We start from the raw sequence: 20,463 nt of genomic DNA on the forward strand, positions 1-20,463 counted from the left end.
GCCCAGGACTGGGGTGACGGCGCATGTGCCCACAGACAGGGCTCTGAGTGCCGCCTCTGGCACCCGTGCCATGGGTTTGCCACCACTGCACTAGACTATACATTGAGAGCAGGCCCCATACCCAACTAGGATTGATTAGCTGGCTGAGGAATTCTGGGAGTTGAAGTCCACAAGTCTTCAAGTGGTCAAAGTTGAAGACCCCTGTCTTGGAGGGTCTCAAGGTAATAAATCAGCTGCTGGTCTTTTGTTGCCTTTCCAGGAAGAAGAGTTCATTGACTGGTGGAGCAAATTCTACGCATCCACAGGGGAGCGAGAGAAATGTGGCACCTATTTGGAGAAAGGCTTCGACACCCTGAAGGTAAAAACCCTGGATAGCCTCTGCCTTTGTGTGTGTGTGTGTGTGTGTGTGTGTGTGTGTGTGTGTGAGAGAGAGAAAGCCATTGCTTTGGAGATGCAATTGTCACCTCTGGACTTCTTGCTAGGAATGTCTTGACCTCGGTTTAGGACAGGGGTAGGCCACCTTGGCTCTTTTAGGACTCGTGGACTTCAACTCCCAGAATTCCTGAGCCAGCCATGCTGAGGGGAAAGGGAGAGGTTTCCAAGCTGAGCCAGGCTGGCTCAGGAATTCTGGGAGCTGAAGTCCACGAGTCATAAAGCGGCCTAGGCCTAGGCCAGGGGTGGGCAAGCTTGGCTCTTTTATGACAGGTGGACTTCCAGAATTCCTGAGCCGGCCATGCTGAGGGGAAAGGGAGATTTCCAAGCTGAGCCAGGCTGGCTCAGGAATTCTGGGAGTTGAAGTCCACAAGTCATAAAAGAGCCGAAGTAGCCTTCCCCTGGGCTAGCAGAATGAAATGCTTAGGTGGGCCCTGCTGGCTCTAAATATTAAGATGTCTTAGCCATCAACAGAGGTCACCGTCCTTCAATTTTGGATCCAGCACCTACAAGAAACCTACCCACCTCTGGCCACTTTCCACTTCTTCTTTCAGGTTGGACACTGCTACTTAGAGTTAATTAGTTCTGCTTAAATTATCTTCCTGGTGCACCTTGAGACAATTTCCAAGGTGCTCTTGTATCTTGTGGGCGCAGTTCCTGGACATTGAGCTGCTCCACAGCCTTTGAAGACTGGAACAAAATGTTAGACAAAGTTGGACCTTTGGCTGATCCACTTTTGATCCCTCGGTTCCTTCTTTAAGGAAGGCTTGCACAAAAGCTCAGGTAGATGCTGGTCCAGGTAAACGCTCAAGTAGATGCTGGACTTCATGTGCCCGCCACATCCACTCTTATCACATCCTTCCAGGGAACCTCTTTGCGTATCTTTCAGTGACTTTCAAGAGCCATTGTGCATTTTCCTGGAAAGGGCAACTGTGGGGAATCTGCCAGCTAGGCTGGAAGGTGAGGTTAGTCCAGTGGTGGCGAATCTATGGCACTCGGAGCCTTCTCTATGGGCACACGCACCATCTCCCCAGCCCCGCCTCCCCTTACGGCCCCCTCCTCACCATCAGCCCCCCTGGAGGAGAGTTGCTCCTAGGCGCAGCCCACACGAAACAACGGAGCCAAGGACATGGTAGCTGGGCAGCGGGGACAAGACTCGGCCCTTGCACCCCATTGCACGCATATGATGCTGCGGGGCACAGGTGGAGGGCATGGCCCGCCATGGCGCTGCTGGCTGCCTGGGTGATCTGTGGCGGGCCGTGGAGGTGGTGGGTGGCTCAGTGGGCAGGGCAGAGCAGTGAAGGGGGTGGGGGGGCAGTTTTTGAGCACTCGGTCTCTAAAAGGTTCGCCATCACTGGGTTAGTCTTATATCTCTTGTGACTGTGTAAGGATTCCAAGCTAGGTCCTTGCTTGACTCCTCCTTCTAGCCTAGCTGTCAGGTTCCCCACAGCAATCAAGCTGGGAGATCTCCCTTCAAACCTCTGAGGAGAAGAAGAAACGAAATGCTTTCCATCCCCTTCTCTCCTCAGATCTACGAGACAGAGCTGGAGAACGTCGAAGACTTTGGAGGCCTTTCGGATTTCTGCCACACCTTTAAGTTGTCCCGCGGCAAAGCTCAGGATGACGGCGAAGATCCCACCGTTGTTGGGGAATTCAAGGTTGGCCCATCTCCTTTTGGTTTGATGGCCCTAGTGGACGGTCCTTTATATAGGAGGCAGCTGTGTGCGGCAGCTGCGAAAAAAGCCAACGCAGTTCTAGGATGCATTAACGGAGGGAGAGAATCAAGATCACGTAAATCAGGGGTGTCAAACTCAATTTCATTGAGGGCCGCATCAGCATTGCTGTTGCCCTTGGGGGGCCGGGTGGGTGTGGCCTACTGGCTGGTCATGGATGGAGTGGGTGTGGCCTACTGGGTGGGCATGGCCAGTTCTACATCATTCACGTCAAGGATGCTGTGGGGGCCTGGGCAAGAGTGGGACAGATCTGAGGGTCTCTGGCAGAAGGGGCTGGGACCGGGGCAAGCGCCAAGGCATGGTGCATTTCTTCATTCCTCACAAAGGGTGACCCCTCCCCAGCATGCACCCAGGGGGCGGGGGCAACGCGGCAGGGGCCGGTCCCTCGCTGTTTCCGGACGGCCTTGTGGACCTAAGACTGAATGTGTTTCAGCATAGATGGCCATCACAAAATTGCACATTGGCTCCCGGCCGGCCTGGGCCAGGGCCAAGGCAGTGGGGGGCCTTTACCTCACTGTTTCCAGGATGGCTTCGCGGGCCACGTGAAACCACTTCACGGGCTGCATCCGGCCCCCGGGCCTTGTGTTTGGCACGTCAGACTTAAAGGGTTAATACCATTTTACAAGGCCTTGGTAAGGCCACGCTTGGAATCCTGCATCCAGTTTTGGTTGTCAGGATATAAACAGGGGCACTGGAAAGAGTGCAGAGACGAGCAAAAAAAGAGGGTGCTGGGGGCTCAAACGATTGAAGAACAGTTGCAGGAATTGGAGGCATCTAGTTTAATGAAGAGGAAGACGGGGGGGGGGGGAACACGACAAAGTAGCAGACTTTCAATATTTGAGGGGCTGTCCCAGAGAAGGTCCACCTCTTCTCCAAAGCGCCTGAAGGCAGGACAAGAAGCAACGGATGGAAACTAATCGGGGAGAGAAGCAACCTGGAACTAAGGAGAAACTTCCTGACAGTGAGGACAATTAACCAGTGGAACTCCTTGCCTCCAGAAGTTACGGTTGTTCTATCACGGGAGATTTTTAAAGAAGAGATTGGACAGCCATTTGTCCGGAACTGTATAGGGTCTCCTGCTTTAGCGAGGGGTTGGATTAGAAGACCTCCAAAGTCCCTTCCAACTCTGTCATTTTAATCTTTGTGCGAGAACGGGAGGCGCTGAGTTCAAGTGAGGATTCTCAGCTCAGTAGCAGAAGAAGCAGAAGAAGCCGCAGGCATCACGTTGGTCAAGCTCCTTCGGAACAGCTTGAACAGACGAGAGAGTAATTTAAGGCTCTAGTTCCTAGGGCTTGTAGGGGCAGGGGACGTCATGCTCTGTTTCCGCTCCCCGCATTCTAGGTGTGCAGGGCCCTTTTCTTTGCATCCTTCTGGGCCCAGGTGCTGCCAGCCACGAGTCCATGACCCATACGGGTGGCTGCTATCCCTAGCCCAGGGGTAGGCCACCTTGGCTCTTTTATGACTGGTGCACTTCAACTCCCAGAATTCCTCAGCCAGCCATGCTGAGGGGAAAGGGAGAGGTTTCCAAGCTGAGCCAGGCTGGCTCAGGAATTCTGGGAGTTGAAGTCCACAAGTCATAAAAGAGGCAAGGTTGCCTACGTCTGGCCTAGGCCTAGGCCTCTTTATGACTCACAGACTTCAACTCCCAGAATTCCTAAGCCAGCATGGGGAACTATGGCCACTTTACGACTGGTGGACCAATTCCCAGAATTCCTGAGCCAGCCTGGCTCAGCTTAGAAACCTCTCCCTTTCCCCTCAGCATGGCTGGCTCAGGAATTCTGGGAGTTGAAGTCCTTCAGTCATAAAAGAGCCAAGGTTGCCTACTCCTATCCTAAGTTCTAAGTGTGGCTGGTTCAGGAATTCTGGGAGTTGAAGACTCGTGGACTTCAACTCCCAGAATTCCTGAGCCAGCATGAGGGAACTATGGCCCCCTCAAGACTCCTGGACTTCAACTCCCAGAATTCCTGAGCCAGCCGTGCTGAGGGGAAAGGGAGAGGCTTCCAAGCTGAGCCAGGCTGGCTCAGGAATTCTGGGAGTTGAAGTCCACAAGTCATGAAGGGGCCTAAGCCTAGGTCAGAGATAGGCAACCTTGGCTCTTTTATGACTGGTGGACTTCAACTCCCAGAATTCCTGAGCCAGCCATACTGAGGGGAAAGAGAGGTTTTCATGCTGAGCCATACTGGCTGAGGAATTCTGGGAGTTGAAGTCCACCAGTCATAAAAGAGCCAAGGTTGCCTACCCCTGTGCCAGGGCTATCGTGTCTTTGAATGCCCTCATCAGTGACTGCGCCGGGACTCTTGTCTCCCCACTGGGGACCCTTCCCTAAAGGGACCGTGCTCATTGCTGAGATACTGCAATTCAGGGAATGAAGGTGGGGAGGGAAGAGACCCCTCCCCAATCGAGCTGTCTGCTGCTTGGACCAAGCTTTGTGATTGCTGGGGAGCAATTTCTTCAACGAAGCTCCTTCTGCCGTTGTGGGGCGCAATCAATCCGGCCACAAACGTTGCCAGCTCTAATCAGCTCTTTAATTAATCCCCTGATTAATTTGGGTGGCTCTGCTTGCCTCGGTCAGTGTCTGGTGGCGTCAAGAGGAAAAGGCAGCTTCCCTCTTTCCACTGACGACGGAGGCTCCCCTTGGGCTGGACTCAATGTCCTGTTTCTACACTGGTACGATGGGTTGTAGGAAAAGGGTATTTCCGAGGTCCACCCTCTTTCTTAGGGTCTTTGAAAAAGCTTTAGCTCATCACCTGTCTTGCATAGGTTACATAGACAGCCAGCTTGGCCTAGTGGGGAAGGCGCCAGGCTAGAAACCGGGAGGCGGTGAGTTCTAGTCCCGCCTTAGGCATGAAAGCCATTGGGTGACTTTGGGCCAATCAGCAGAAGACGGTGGGTTCTAGTCCCGCCTTAGGCATGAAAGTCATTGGGTGACTTTGGGCCAATCCCCAGGAGACGGTGAGTTCTAGTCCCGCCTTAGGCATGAAAGCCATTGGGTGACTTTGGGCCAATCACCAGGAGACGGTGAGTTCTAGTCCCGCCTTAGGCATGAAAGCCATTGGGTGATTTTGGGCCAATCACCAGGAGACGGTGAGTTCTAGTCCCTCCTTAGACATGAAAACTGGCTGGGTGACTTTGGGCCAATCACTCACTCTCAACAAGCCCACTTCACAAGATTGTTGTTGTGGGGAAAATAGGGGGAGGAAAGAATATTAATGATGTTCATTGCCGTGAGTTGTTTCTATAAAATAATAAAGGTGGGAAACTAAAGTAAACACTAAACTAAACTAAACAAAAAATAAAATAAAATAAAGTAAAGTAAGGAAAGGTAAGGTGAGGTAAGATGATAAGATAAGATAAGATAAAGATAAGATAAGATAAGATGATAAGAAAAGAAATAAAATAGAATAAAATATAAATAGAATAGAATAAAATATAAATAGAATAGAATAGAATAGAATAGAATAGAGAAAAGGAATAGAATAGAATAGAATAGAATAGAATAGAATAGAATAGAATAGAATAGAATAGAATAGAATAGAATAGAATAGAAAATATGGAATAGAATAAATATTGGAGGATAGAATAGAATAGAATAGAATAGAATAGAAAATATGGAATAGAATAGAATAGAATAGAATAGAATAGAATAGAATAGAATAGAAAATATAGAATAGAATAGAATAGAATAGAATAGAATAGAATAGAATAGAATAGAATAGAATAGAATAGAATAGAATAGAATAGAATAGAATAGAATAGAATAGAATAGAATAGAATAGAATAGAATAGAATAGAATAGAATAGAATAGAATAGAATAGAATAGAATAGAAAATATGGAATAGAATAGAATAGAATAGAATAGAAAATATGGAATAGAATAGAATAAATATTGGAGGATAGAATAGAATAGAATAGAATAGAAAATATGGAATAGAATAGAATAAATATTGGAGGATAGAATAGAATAGAATAGAATAGAAAATATGGAATAGAATAGAATAGAATAGAATAGAATAGAATAGAATAGAATAGAAAATATGGAATAGAATAGAATAAATATTGGAGGATAGAATAGAATAGAATAGAATAGAATAGAATAGAATAGAATAGAATAGAATAGAATAGAATAGAGAAAAGGAATAGAATAGAGAAAAGGAATAGAATAGAATGGAATGGAATGGAATGGAATAGAATAGAATAATGAAATGATAAAATAAAAACGATGCTGGAGGTATTACTCTCTGATACCCAGCGTGCTTCAGGAGTCCCTCTGCAACATCTGGACCACTCCTGGCTCCAGCCTGGAACTGCCGGAGAGACCCCCCCCAAGCAGCCAATGTGGGTGGGAGACTCAAGCCTTTCCTCCCCTTGCAGGGCTCCTTCAAGATCTACCCTCTGCCCGACGACCCCACGGTGCCCGTCCCTCCGCGCCAGTTCCACCAGCTTCCAGCCCGGGGCCCCCAGGAGTGTCTCGTGAGGGTTTACGTCATCCGGGCCTTTGATCTGCAGCCCAAGGATTCCAATGGAAAAGTAAGCTCAGGGATGGAAAACGGGGGGGGGGAGACTCTCCAGGAAGCAGGGTTCCTGTCCGGGAGAGACGCTTCGGGACACGTCAAGGATCTGGGCAAAATTTCTCAGGGGGCGTCTCCTCAATTTCTCAGCTTCTCCTTGGGAAGTTCTTGCCTTCTTCTTCGTTCCGACCGTAAAGAAAGGATGGTGTCCCTGTGGCTCAGGGGATATTGGTGCCCTTTGTGTCTGTGGAGAGTCTCCACCATCCTTGTCTTTGTTTTTTTCTTTGAAAACATTTAGCTTCTCCTCCCAGAAGCTTCTTCAGTTCTTCAGAGCTTAAGAACTGAAGCTTTTCTTGAAATGTTTTCAAGGGGGAACCCCCCCCCCCAAGAAAGTCCAGTTGCCTTTTGGAAAAATCCCCTTTGGGACTTACGCACTTTAGTGGAGGGGTGGGCCATTCATAGCCCCCCTCCCCCCCCCCCCGAGCCCTGTGTGGCCTTTATTTTCCCTGGCAAGCAGTTAGCTGATCTAATGGGGGGAGCAGAGAGGGAGGTGGTGGTGAGGGTCTGTTTATTCTCAGTCGTAATGCAGGCCCCGTCTATTGTCAGCATGTGGCCTACATCAGAATAGTTTTTATAGGTTCTCCTGCTTGAGCAGGGGGCTGGACTAGAAGACCTCCAAGGTCCCTTCTAGCTCTATTCTATTCTGTTCTGTTCTACTCTATTCTTATCATTATTCTATTCTGTTCTATTCTACTCTACTCTACTCTACTCTACTCTATTCCTATTCTATTCCGCTCTTTCTATTCTATTCCTTCTTCTATTCTATTCCTTATTCTCTATTCTATTCTATTTCCTTATTTCTATTCTATATTCCAATCTATTCTATTCTATTCTATTCTATTCTATTCTATTCTATTCTATTCTATTCTATTCTATTCTATTCTATTCTATTCCATTCCATTCCATTTTCTATTCTATTCTATTCTATTCTATTCTATTCTATTCTATTCTATTCTATTCTATTCTATTCTATTCCTATCTTCTATTCTATTCTATTCTATTCTATTCTATTCTATTTATTCTATTCTATTCTATTCTATTCTATTCTATTCTATTCTATTCTATTCTATTCTATTCTGTTCTATTTCCTTATTTCTATTCTATTCTACTCTACTCTACTGTACTCTACTCTACTCTACTCTATTCTATTCTGTTCTATTTCCTTATTTCTATTCTATTATACTCTACTCTACTCTACTCTACTCTACTCTACTCTACTACTCTACTCTATTCTATTCTATTTCCTTATTTCTATTCTATTTCCTTATTTCTATTCTATTTTCCAATATCTATTCTATTCTATTCTATTCTATTCTATTCTATTCTATTCTATTCTATTCTATTCTATTCTATTCTATTCTATTCTGTTCTATTTCCTTATTTCTATTCTATTCTACTCTACTCTACTGTACTCTACTCTACTCTACTCTATTCTATTCTGTTCTATTTCCTTATTTCTATTCTATTATACTCTACTCTACTCTACTCTACTCTACTCTACTCTACTCTACTCTACTCTATTCTATTCTATTTCCTTATTTCTATTCTATTTCCTTATTTCTATTCTATTTTCCAATATCTATTCTATTCTATTCTATTCTATTCTATTCTATTCTATTCTATTCTATTCTATTCTATTCTTTTCTATTCTATTCTATTCTATTCTATTCTATTCTTCAATGTAGGTTCACGTATGCAAAGTTCCTTAATTGGGTAACTCCCAGGTGGGGTTGGACTACTACTCCCATAGGCCTCCACTACCCCAGCCAACAGGACGTTCAATGCATCCAGGGACCACCAGGTGGGGAAGGAAAGTTCTAGGGCAGGGTTGTCCAACCTTGGTCACTTTAAGATCTGTAGACTTCAACTCCCGGAGTTCTGGCTGGAGAATTCTGGCCGTGGAAGTCCACAGGTCTTAAAGGGGCCAAGGTTGGACCGCCCTCTTCTAGGGCTTTCCACGAAGTTCCTCTTTAGTTGCTCAGTCTATTTGCAGGAACCAGTAGAGCAGCGGTTCTCAACCTGTGGGTCGGGACCCCATTTGGGGTCGAACGACCATTTCACGGGGGCCGCTAAACAATGCAGTCTGCCATTTTTCCCCCCTTTTCCTTAGCTGTGCTACTCCCTTTTATTCTATTGGCTTTTGAAAGCCAATAGAATTAGACTCTCTTGAATAGAGTCTAATTCTATTGGCTTTCCAAAGCCAATAGGAATTGTCCAGACTGTCTCTGCCCTGCTGAGCCCGCCAAAAGTCCCATTCTGCAAATGGTGCTGCACCAGTTGAGTAGTCCTCGACTTACGACTGGTTGGGGGGCTCGCGGCATTAAAAAGGTTGAGAACCACTGCAGTAGAGGCAGCATGATGTAGCGGTGAAGGCACAGGAGAAGACCCAAGGGGTGACCTGGGATCATTTATTCTCAAACCAGCCAATCTCCTAAGCTGGTTGTCTGAATGCTTCTGGTGGAGCTATCTAAGGACCGTTTGCCGTCGCTGGCCCTTTCCTGCCTCTTTCGTGGAACTACCGCAAAAGGTCCACCTTGACCCTCTCTGTTTCCTTCTCCCACCCAGTGTGACCCTTATGTGAAGATTTCTGTGGGGAAGAAGTCCCTTAATGACCAGGACAATTACATCCCCTGTACTCTGGAACCGGTCTTTGGAAAGTAAGTCTCCCCATAGGTCCCTGATAGGTTCCTTCCAGCCCAAGAGAGCAGGAGAAGGGGAAGAGGGCAGAGGAGGAGGAGGAGGAGGAGGAGGAGGAGGAGGAGGAGGAGGAGGAGGACTGTGGAGTCCCTGCTGGTCTCTGAGCTTGATTGTCTTCTTGCAGACATCTCATTACCCAGCTAGGTAACACCATCAGGGTAGAATTGCTGAACCATTGAAGCAATTCCGTAAAAATCCCAGCCCGTGTTCCTTTCTGCTGACTTGTGTGCTTCTGCTTTCGGTAGGATGTTTGAGCTGACTTGTACATTGCCCGTGGAGAAGGACTTGAAGATCACCCTGTACGATTATGATCTCTTGTCCAAAGACGAGAAGATCGGGCAGACCGTTATTGACCTGGAGAACCGCTTCCTGTCCAGATATGGGGCTCGTTGTGGTCTTTCCCAGACTTACTGCATGTGAGTACTTCTGGACGGTCCTATAAAACCTATTCATGGAAGGAGAAGCAGGAATTTGGCCCATCTGCTAAGGTGGAGGACCATCCTGTGGGTGGCATCTCAGACTCTTCCTGGGTTCCCGTGGCCTTTTAGATGCTGGACAATCACTTAAATATGAGCCAGCCGTGTGCTGCAGCTACCAACAAAGGCCAACACAGTGCTGGGCTGCATTAACAGAGGGATAGAATCAAGATCATGTAAAGTATTAATACCACTTTACAAGGCCTTGGTAAGGCCACACTTGGAATACGGCATCCAGGTTTGGTCATCACGATGTAAAAAAGATGTTGAGACTCTAGAAAGAGTACAGAGAAGAGCAACAAAGATGATTAGGGGACTGGAGGCTAAAATATATAAGGAACGGTTGCTAGAATTGGGGATGTCTAGTTTAACGAAGAGAAGGACGAGGGGGGACAGGATAGCATTATTCCAGTATCTCAGGGGCTGCCCCAAAGAAGAGGGAGTCAAGCTGTTCTCCAAAGTGCCTGAAGGCAGGACAAGAAGCAACGGATGGAAACTGACCAAGGAGAGAAGCAACCTGGAACTAAGGAGAAACTTCCTGACAATGAGAACAATTAACCAGTGGAACCACCTGCCTCCAGAAGTGGTGAATGATCCAACACTGGAAGTCTTTAAGAAGAGACTGGACAGCCATTTGTCCGAAATGGTATAGGGTTCCCTGCCTGAGCAGGGGGTTGGACTACATGACCTCCATGGTCCCTTCCAACTTTTTTATTATTATTATTATTATTACTACTATTATTATTATTATTTTGGATCATCGCACAGTCAGCCAGATGCTCAGACTGGATTTGGCATTTTGTCTACCTATCGAGTCCTTACCCAGGACCTGGGATAGGCAGATGTGGATGTTTGATGGTATTACAGATTTCGTTGCAGGATGGAAGCAGTTCCTAGTAAGGCCGCCTTTTGCAATTGATTAATCTTGTTGGACTTGATCTGTAGTAACAGATCATTATTTCTTTGTTTTCAAACACTGTGTATCTGCGACCGGTAAACACCTTTTCTTCCAGTAGTTCTGCAGCTGCTGTATTATTATTATCGATCATCGCACAGTCAGCCAGATGTTCAGACTGGGTTTGGCATTTTGTCTACCTATCGAGTCCTTACCCAGGACCTGGGATAGGCAGATGTGGATGTTTGATGGTATTACAGATATCGTCGCAGGATGGAAGCAGTTCCTAATAAGGCCGCCTTTTGCAATTGACTAATAGCGAATTTGTCAATGCCAATTGTGTTCAAGTGGTGCTCCAGTTGTTTTGGGATTGCACCCAAGGAGCCTATGACTATTGTACTACCCTTGCTTGCTTTTGCCACAGTCTTTCTATTTCTATTTGTAGGTCTTTGTATTTTGTGATCTTCTCCAGTTCTTTCTCGTCTATTCTGCTGTCTCCAGGCACTGCCACGTCCACTATCCAGACTTTTTTGTCTTTCTTATCGACAGTTGTTAAGTCTGGGGTGTTATGTTGCAGGTGCTTGTCTGTTTGACTTCTGAAGTCCCAGAGCAGTTTAACTTTATCATTTTCTATGACTTTCTCTATTTTATGATCCCACCAGTTTTTGCTTACAGGCAAATGATATTTTTTGCAGATCTTCCAATGTACCATTGTTGCTACTTTGTCATGCCGCTGCTTGTAATCAGTTTGTGCAATCTTCTTGCAACAGCTTACCAAGTGGTCCACTGTTTCTTCAGCTTCTTTGCATAGGCGGCACTTACTGTCTGTTGCTGTCTTCTCCATTTTGACTTTGTATGCATTTGTCCTTAAGGCTTGGTCTTGTGCAGCCAGAATTAGTCCATCGGTCTCTTTCTTCAATTTTCCTGCTCTTATTATTATCTGAGGTAACTTAGTGGTGGGAGAGACTTTTCCATGGAGGACACGCCAGATCCAGCCCCATCCTATGTAGCTAAACATGACGACAAGCGAAAACTTACGAGAGTCTTCCGATTGCCCAAGGATGAAGTACAGGTAGTCCTTCCCTTACAACTATTCATTTGGCGACCATTCAGAGTTACAAAGGGCATGGAAAAAAAAGGGACTTAGGACTATTTTTCACACGTGCAGCATCCCCGTGGTCACGTGATCAACATTCAGACATAGGGCAACTGGCTCGTATCTATGACGGTTGCAGTGTCCCAGGGTCCTCTTTTTGTGACCTTCTGACAAGCAAACTCAAGGGAGAAGCCACTTAACATCCATGAAACTAACTTAACAACTGCAGTGATTCAGTTAACAACTTTGGCAAGAAAATGGGGCAAAACCCACTTAACAAGTGTCTCACCCAGCAGCAGAAATTTTGGCCTCTATATCAGTTCTATCTCAGGGGTCTTCCAACTTGGCCCTTGGATGACTTGTGGACTTCAACTCCCAGAATTCCTCAGCCAGGCACGTTGATTGAGGAATTCTGGGAGTTGAAGTCCACAAGTCATCAAAGGATCATAGTTCCCTCATGCTGGCTGAGGAATTCTGGGAGTTGAAGTCCACTCCTCTTAAAGTCCATATCAGGGGTCTTCCAACTTGGCCCTTTGATGACTTGTGGACTTCAACTCCCAGAATTCCTCAACCAGGCCCACTGGCTGAGGAATTCTGGGAGTTGAAGTCCACAAGTCATCAAAGGATCATAGTTCCCTCACGCTGGCTGAGGAATTCTGGGAGTTGAAGTCCACTCCTCTTAAGGTCTGTATCAGGGGTCTTCCAACTTGGCCCTTTGATGACGTGTGGACTTCAACTCCCAGAATTCCTCAACCAGGCACGCTAGCTAAGGAACTCTGGGAGTTGAAGTCCACTCCTCTTAAAGTCCATATCAGAGGTCTTCAAACTTGGCCCTTTGATGATTTGTGGACTTTAACTCCCAGAATCCCTCAACCAGGCACAAATCATCAAAGGGCCAAGTTTGAAGACCCCTGCTTGCGAACTTCAACTCCCAGAATTCCTCAGCCAGGCACACTGGCTGAGGAATTCTGGGAGTTGAAGTCCCCAAGTCATCAAAGGGTCATAGTTCCCTCACGCTGGCTGAGGAATTCTGGGAGTTGAAGTCCACAAGTCATCAAAGGGCCACGTTGGAAGACCCTTGATCTATACGCTGCCCAGACCTGGCAGGCAGTTGGACCAAGGACGCGTTGAGGTTCCTCTGCTTTATCGTCCTGTTTCTCCCCTTCCAGTTCTGGACCCAACCAGTGGAGGGACCAGCAGCGCCCGACGCAGCTCCTCCATCACTTCTCCTTGCAGCAGAGCGGCAAACCTCCCGTTTACAAGACTGACCAGATCGTCTTTGGAGATGAGGTGTACTGCCTCTCGGATCTAGGTAAAAAAACACACAGGCCCCACCCGTCTGCTTCCTTGTAGCTTCAGCGTGCCTGGCTGAGGAATTCTGGGAGTTGAAGTCCACAAGTCATCGGAGGGCTAAGTTGGAAGACCTCCTGGTGTCCAGTCTCCTGCTTGAGCAGAAGGTTGGACCAGAGGAGCCTCAACGTTCCTTCCAACACTTGTTATTCTGTATATCAAGGGTGACGGAGTCTTCCAGCTTTCCGACACCTCTTTTGGATCTCCCAAAAGACAACCCCTCCTCTTTGGGGTCTGGGTGGGCTGCAGAGAGCCTTGTGCTTGTTAGCTCCGGCCAGCAGAGAGAGACATTGTCCCAGGGCTGAGCCATGGCAAGGACAGCCAAGAGGTCCCACATAGAACAGGCAGAAGAGACTTTGCCTTAGCAGATTCCCTATTTACGTTCATGCTTGCAGGCGTTTCTGCTCATTTTGGATTGCGAGGTTGGATCGCTTCAGTCTTACTGTTGTGGTGGGAGGGGAAGGGGAGATGGGCTTCCCAGAGGTCAGCCAAACTGCTGTGGTTATGGAAGTGATTCTTCAATCTGTAGAAGGCCCAAGAGCAAGGCGGGAGAGGGGTTTACTCACTGTGAGGGTTTAAAATAGAATAGAGCTGGAAGGGACCCTGGAGGTCTTCTAGTCCCGCCCCCTGCTCAAGCAGGAGAACCTATACCATTTAGACAAGTGACTGTCTAGCCCAGGGGTGGGCAACCTTGGCTCTTTTATGACTGGTGGACTTCAACTCCCAGAATTCCTGAGCCAGCCATGCTGAGGAGAAAGGGAGAGGTTTCCAAGCTGAGCCATGCTGGCTCAGGAATTCTGGGAATTGAAGTCCACCAGTCATAAAAGAGCCAAGGTTGCCTACCCCTGGCCTAGCCTCTTCTTAAAAATCTCCAGTGATGGAGCACCCACGATTTCTGGTGGCAAGCTGTTCCACTGGTTAATTGTCCTCACTGTCTGGAAGTTTCTCCTTAATTCCAGGTTGCTTCTCTCCTTGATCAGTTTCCAATCATTGGTTTTTGTCCTGCCCTCTGGTGCTTTGGAGAATAGAATAGAATAGAATAGAATAGAATAGAATAGAATAGAATAGAATAGAATAGAATAGAATGGAATGGAATGGAATGGAATGGAATGGAGGGGAGGGGAGGGGAGGGGAGGAGGAGAGGAGAAGAGAAGAGGACAGGACAGGACAGGACAGGACAGGACAGGACAGGAAGAACAGAATAAGGAATAGAATAGAATAGAATAGAATAGAATAGAATAGAATAGAATAGAATAGAATAGAATAGAATAGAATAGAGGAGAGGAGAGGAGAGGAGAAGAGAAGAGAAGAGAAGAGAAGAGAAGAGAAGAGAAGAGAAGAGAAGAGAAGAGAAGAGAAGAGAAGAGAAGAGGACAGGACAGGACAGGAAGAACAGAATTACAGAATAGAATAGAATAGAATAGAATAGAGCTGGAAGGAACCTTGGAGGTCTTCTAGTCCAGCCCCCCACTCGAGCAGGAGAACCTATACCATCTCAGACAAGTGACTGTCCAGTCTCTTCTTAAAAATCTCCACTGATGGAGTTTCCCATGATTTCTGGTGGCAAGCTGTTCCACTGGTTAATTGTCCTCCCTGTCAGGAAGTTTTTCCTTAATTCCAGGTTGCTTCTCTCCTTGATCAGTTTCCAACCGTTGTTTCTCGTCCTGCCCTCTGGTGCTTTGGAGAATAAGCTGACCCCCCTCTTCCTTGTGGCATCCCCTCAAATACTGGAACGCTGCTGTCGTGTCTCCCCTCCCAGTTGGGCCGATGGGTGAAACCTCTGCTTTTTCTCTTGGATTCAGAGGAGACCAAGCCCCCACACCCCCACCTGGGTCCTGTGGAGGAGCGGCTTGCCCTGCACGTCCTGCAGAAGCAAGGCCTGGTCCCTGAGCACGTGGAGACGAGGCCGCTGTACAGCTCTCTCCAGCCGGACATTGAACAGGTAGAGTTGGCACGGAGAGGTTGGGGGCCTTGGAGAAGCTTCTGGGGTCTTCGCCTTTTTCAATCTCCAGGCTTCCAGTCAAGTATCCGAGAGATTTCTGCATCTAGGCAATTTACTTCCTGGTGTAAAGGAGGCAACAGGCTGCTCTAAGCATGTGGATGCTGATGGCAGAGGGTCCTATTGTGGGAAGAATGTATACATTTATATAAATGGGTTTGGAATATTATATATCGTCTGTCTCCAACAAAATGACTGATTAACAGCCCCCCCCAAATCTTTTCAGACTTGTAGCAAACCTAAGAATTAATTAAACATTTTTATTTCAGATGGTGAACACACACAAAAGCAAACACACAACACTCAGCACAATGTAAACCTAGCGATAATACTCACAGTTCAAACGAAGAAACGCAATCCACATCACTTGATTTAATGAACCCCCTTCTCTGGGGTCAGCATGTACACGCCCCCACACCCTTCAAGTGTCAGTGTAGAGATCAGCACCTGCACAACTTCCACACCCCGGACAACTTGCCCCATCAACCAATCTCTCTGTACAGCATTTCCTCTGTAGCTGCCTCCGTAGGCAAACCTCTATGCTTTGGGGAATAAATAAATCTCATTTCCTCACAGCTCTCTGGATTTCACTTTTATTTATTCTTGTGCAAGCTTGGCTTGAGTTTATTCTTCTGACACTATGTCCAGGCTTCACGAGTTCCCCCAGAGATAGCAATAGCAATAGCACTTAGACTTATATACCGCTTTATAACTTTCTCTAAGCAGTTTACAGAGTCAGCCTGTTGCCCCCCAACAATCTGAGTCCTCATTTTACTGACCTCGGAAGGATGGAAGGCTGAGACGACCTTGAGCTGGTCAGGATCGAACTCCCAGCAGTTGGCAGAGTTAGCCTGCAATGCCGCAGTCTCACCACTGCGCCACCACAGCTCATCTATCAATATATATAGTAAAAATAAATAAACGCGAACACCAGGATAAAGTTAAACTAAAAACGTTTAATAACGTTTTTAACATGGTGAGCTTTCGTCGGTCAGCACTACCGACATCATCAGAGCTTAAAAATAGGTCAATGGGAGTCTCTTTTTATAATACTGGCCGGGTTTGCGCACGGCTCCTGGACCTAGTCATTGGTCCACCCAGTAATCCTGATTGTTTAATTCCTAGGAAACGCGCTACCGGTTCAGCCGAAGTGGTGCGAACCGGCTGAATCCCACCACTGGATGGATAGATAGATAGATAGATAGATAGATAGATAGATAGATAGATAGATAGATGATTGCTATTGCAATAGCATTTAGGAGAGAAGCAACCTAGAACTAAGGAGAAACTTCCTGACACTGAGAACAATTAATCAGTGGAACAGCCTGCCTCCAGAAGCAGTAAATGCTCCAACACTGGAAGTTTTTAAGAAGAGACGGGACAGCCATTTGTCTGAAATGGTGTAGGGTTTCCTGCCTGAGCAGGGGGTTGGACTAGATGACCTCCAAGGTCCCTTCCAACTTTACTACTATTACTATTACTATTACTTAGACCAGTGTTTCCCAAACTTGACAATTTTAAGGCATGAGGACTTCAACTCCCAGAATTCCACAGCCAGCAACGCTGGCTGTGGAATTCTGGGAGTTGAAGTCCACATGCCTTAAAATTGTCAAGTTTGGGAAACACTGACTTAGACTTATATGCACAGTGCTTTTCAGCCCTCCCTAAGTGGTTTACAGAGTCAGCCTTTGGCCCCCAACCATCTGGGTCCTCAGTTTACCGACCTCGGAAGGACGGAAGGCTGAATCAGCCTTGAGCTGGTGAGAACTGAACCCCCCGCCGGCAGTCAGCCGAAGTAGCCTGCAGTGCTGTCTTCTAAGCCCTGCGCCACCACGGCTCTTAGACAGGAATTGCCTGGACAGGTTGGTTGGTCTTCCACAGGGATTCCACGACAGACACCCCCATTTTAGTGCAGGGCGTCTGAGCTCCTGCACGCCGTCTGGCTACGAAGCCAGGAAGTTGCATTCCAGGGCCAATCCTGGCCAAGAGAGCCCTCTTCTCTGATTCCTGGCCTCCCCTTTCATTACAGGGCAAACTTCAGCTCTGGGTGGACCTGTTCCCAAAATCGCTGGGGCCACCGGGGCCGCCGTTCAACGTGACCCCGCGGAGAGCAAAGAGGTAACGACTCCCCCCTCTCAAACTTTTCCCTGCACGTGCCTTTCCCCATAGACTCGTGTTTCTCCACCTGAACCCCATCTGGGCTGTTGCCTTCAGGTTCTACTTGCGTTGCATTGTCTGGAACGCCCAAGACGTCATCTTGGATGACCTGAGCATCACCGGTCAGAAAATGAGCGACATCTACGTGAAAGGGTAGGTAGCCCAAAGCTTCATCCTGACACGGGTTCCTGTCCACTTCTCGTAGGTGGAGATCCTCCATCATCCAGGTCACGGTGATCCCAGAGGTCTTTTTTCCAAAGGGCAACTTTGGAAGATCTTGGGGGTTTTCTTTCCCTTGAAAATGTTTTGCTTCTCCTCCAAGAAGCTGAAGTTCTCGTCCAAGAACGGGATGAGAATGACAGCGTTAGCGCCGCGACAACTGAAAAGCTGTAGCCATTTTACCTTTTGCCTTCTTTGGTTTTGTTGTTGTTGTTGTTTGGTATTTTCAGATGGAGGGGGGAATGCTTGAGCTATTTCAGTTAGCCACAACCAGGGGTAGGCCACCTTGGCTCTTTTATGACTTGTGGACTTCAATTCCCAGAATTCCTGAGCCAGGATGGGGGAACTATGGCCCCTTCATGACTCGTGGACTTCAACTCCCAGAATTCCTGAGCCAGCATGGGGGAACTATGGCCCCTTCATGACTCGTGGACTTCAACTCCCAGAATTCCTGAGCCAGCATGAAGGAACTATGGCCCCTTCATGACTCCTGGACTTCAACTCCCAGAATTCCTGAGCCAGCATGGGGGAACTATGGCCCCTTCATGACTCCTGGACTTCAACTCCCAGAATTCCTGAACCAGCATGAGGGAAACTATGGCCCCTTCATGACTCCTGGACTTCAACTCCCAGAATTCCTGAGCCAGCCTGGCTCAGCTTGGAAACCTCTCCCTTTCCCCTCAGCATGGCTGGCTCAGGAATTCTGGGAGTTGAAGTCCACGAGTCATAAAAGAGCCAAGGTTGCCTACCCCTGGCCACAACAATTGCAGCTGTGTGAGAATCAAGGTCAATGCTAGAAAAAGTTGTGGCGGGCTGAAAAGTTGGGAGGAGAACCCTCGTTTTAGAATGATTGGTGATTGTGATTTATGACAGCCTTTCTGGGCGGGAAGGAACTTTAGTCTTGGGTTCACCTATGTAAGTGCCGATACTTTGTTCCCTAAATAAAATGTTCTGTGAGGAAGACATCTTTGCCTTGAAGCTCTTTTACTTGGTTTTATCTATCGGAACCGTGGCAGACAAACACATTTGGGATGACTCTTTGACAAGCGCGCTCTCTTCTTTGTGATGTTGTGGCTGATGGTCTTCTTCTGCGGCTCGCAGGTGGCTGGTTGGTTATGAGGAGAACAAGCAGAAGACAGATGTGCACTACAGGTCTCTTGGTGGTGAAGGCAACTTCAACTGGAGGTTCATCTTCCCCTTTGATTATCTCCCTGCTGAGCAGGTCTGCTCTGTGGCGAAGAAGGTGAGCGTCCAGACAGGCCCAAATGACCTTTGCCAGAGCTCCACAGAGGCTCAAATGTTGCCGGGTCTGATGTCGACGGGTCTGGGGGAATCAGACTCTCTAAGTCAGTGGTTCTCAACCTTTTTAATGCCGCGACCCCCAACCGGTCGTAAGTCGAGGACTACTCAACCGGTCGTAAGTCGAGGACTACTCAACTGGTGCAGCACCGTTTGCAGAATGGGACTTTTGGCGGGCTCAGCAGGGCAGAGACAGCCCGGACAATTCCTATTGGCTTTTGAAAGCCAATAGAATTAGACTCTATTCAAGAGAGTCGATTCTATTGGCTTTCAAAAGCCAATAGAATAAAAGGGAGTAGCACAGCTAAGGAAAAGGGGGGGAAAATGGCGGACTGCGTTGTTTGGTGACCCCCGTGAAATGGTCGTTCGACTCCAAATGGGGTCCCGACCCCCAGGTTGAGAACCGCTGCTCTAGGTACTCAGAGTGATAGCTTCTCAAGCAGTTCTCCGCTTGCAACTCGCTCTTTTTCCCATTTTCTTTTGCCTCCCGTCCTTTGATTATGAGATACAGTCAAATAAAAAAATATATATCCTCACCCAAAGAGCGAAGCTGGAGTGGAATGTTACTTTGTGATGATCACAAGTATGAAATTAGGGTCGGGATGTAAATTGCTGCATACGTTGTTCCCTACACAATAGAAGATAATATTGGCAGCTCAGGGTTTAACTGTGGGGTCCTGGATGCTCTCTGAGCTTGGCTGTTTCCTTGCAGACGTTTCATGACCCAACTAGATAACATCATCAGTGCTAGAAGGGAGTAGGGGAGGAGGAGGAGGAGGAGGAGGAGGAGGAGACTGTGGGGTCCTTGATGCTCTCTGAGCTGGGTGGTTTCCTTGCAGACGTTTCATGACCCAACTAGGTAACATCATCAGTGCTGGAAAGGAGTGGGGGAGGAGGAGGAGGAAGGGGAGGGGGGAGAGGAGGAGGAGGAGGACTGTGGGATCCTTGATGCTGTCTGAGCCTGGCTGTTTTGTTGCAGACATTTCATGACCCAACTAGGTAACATCATCAGTGCTAGAAGGGGGGGGTTGCAGAGAGGAGGAGGAGGAGGAGTTTAAAAACATCTGCTTGTTTTTATGTAGATGTTTCATTACCCAACTAGGTAACATCATCAGTGCTGATGAGAACATTTGCAGCTCAGGATTGGACTGTGGGGTCCTTGGTGCTCTCTGAGTTTGGTGGTTTTCCTGCAGACATTTCATGACGCAACATCATCAGTGCTAGAAAGGAGTGGGGTTCGCCCCCTATTTATACGAGAAGAAAGTGGGGTTTGTTCTCCCTACAGAGAGTTTGCAGTGAAATACAGAGGTAGCCAATCTAGAACTAAGCAAAATTTCCTGAGATTGAGAACAATTAATCAGTGGAACATCTTACCTCCAGACGTTGTGGAGGTTTCCAAGAAGAAATTGGACAACCGTTTGTCTGGAATGGCATAAGGTCTCCTGCCATGGGCAGGGGGTTGGACTAGAAGACCTCTAAGGTCCCTTCCAGCTCTATTTCTATTTCTATTCTATTCTGTTCCGTTCCATTCCATTCCATTC

At 47.4% G+C, this 20,463-nt stretch overlaps 1 protein-coding gene across 11 annotated transcripts in view; it reads left to right on the forward strand.

Annotated features, from left to right (window-relative positions):
• Nucleotides 1–20,463, forward strand: part of DYSF (dysferlin) — a 155,047-nt gene that overhangs the window by 121,728 nt on the left and 12,856 nt on the right. For all 11 annotated transcript variants that reach the window (XR_005555553.1, XM_039333809.1, XM_039333817.1 and 8 more), the window contains 10 exons: nt 260–358; nt 1,962–2,090; nt 6,538–6,693; nt 9,300–9,391; nt 9,677–9,847; nt 13,068–13,210; nt 15,051–15,190; nt 17,277–17,365; nt 17,462–17,557; nt 18,725–18,866. Coding sequence is in view for 10 of the 11 variants with exons in the window: in XM_039333809.1 (XP_039189743.1) it covers nt 260–358; nt 1,962–2,090; nt 6,538–6,693; nt 9,300–9,391; nt 9,677–9,847; nt 13,068–13,210; nt 15,051–15,190; nt 17,277–17,365; nt 17,462–17,557; nt 18,725–18,866 (1,257 nt within the window). In the remaining variant the exon portion in view is untranslated. The remainder of the gene's footprint in view (nt 1–259; nt 359–1,961; nt 2,091–6,537; nt 6,694–9,299; nt 9,392–9,676; nt 9,848–13,067; nt 13,211–15,050; nt 15,191–17,276; nt 17,366–17,461; nt 17,558–18,724; nt 18,867–20,463) is intronic.

The sequence above is a fragment of the Crotalus tigris genome, unplaced genomic scaffold (genome assembly GCF_016545835.1).
Source record: "Crotalus tigris isolate CLP2741 ecotype Arizona unplaced genomic scaffold, ASM1654583v1 scf7180000024513.1755786, whole genome shotgun sequence".
NCBI lineage: Eukaryota > Metazoa > Chordata > Lepidosauria > Squamata > Viperidae > Crotalus > Crotalus tigris.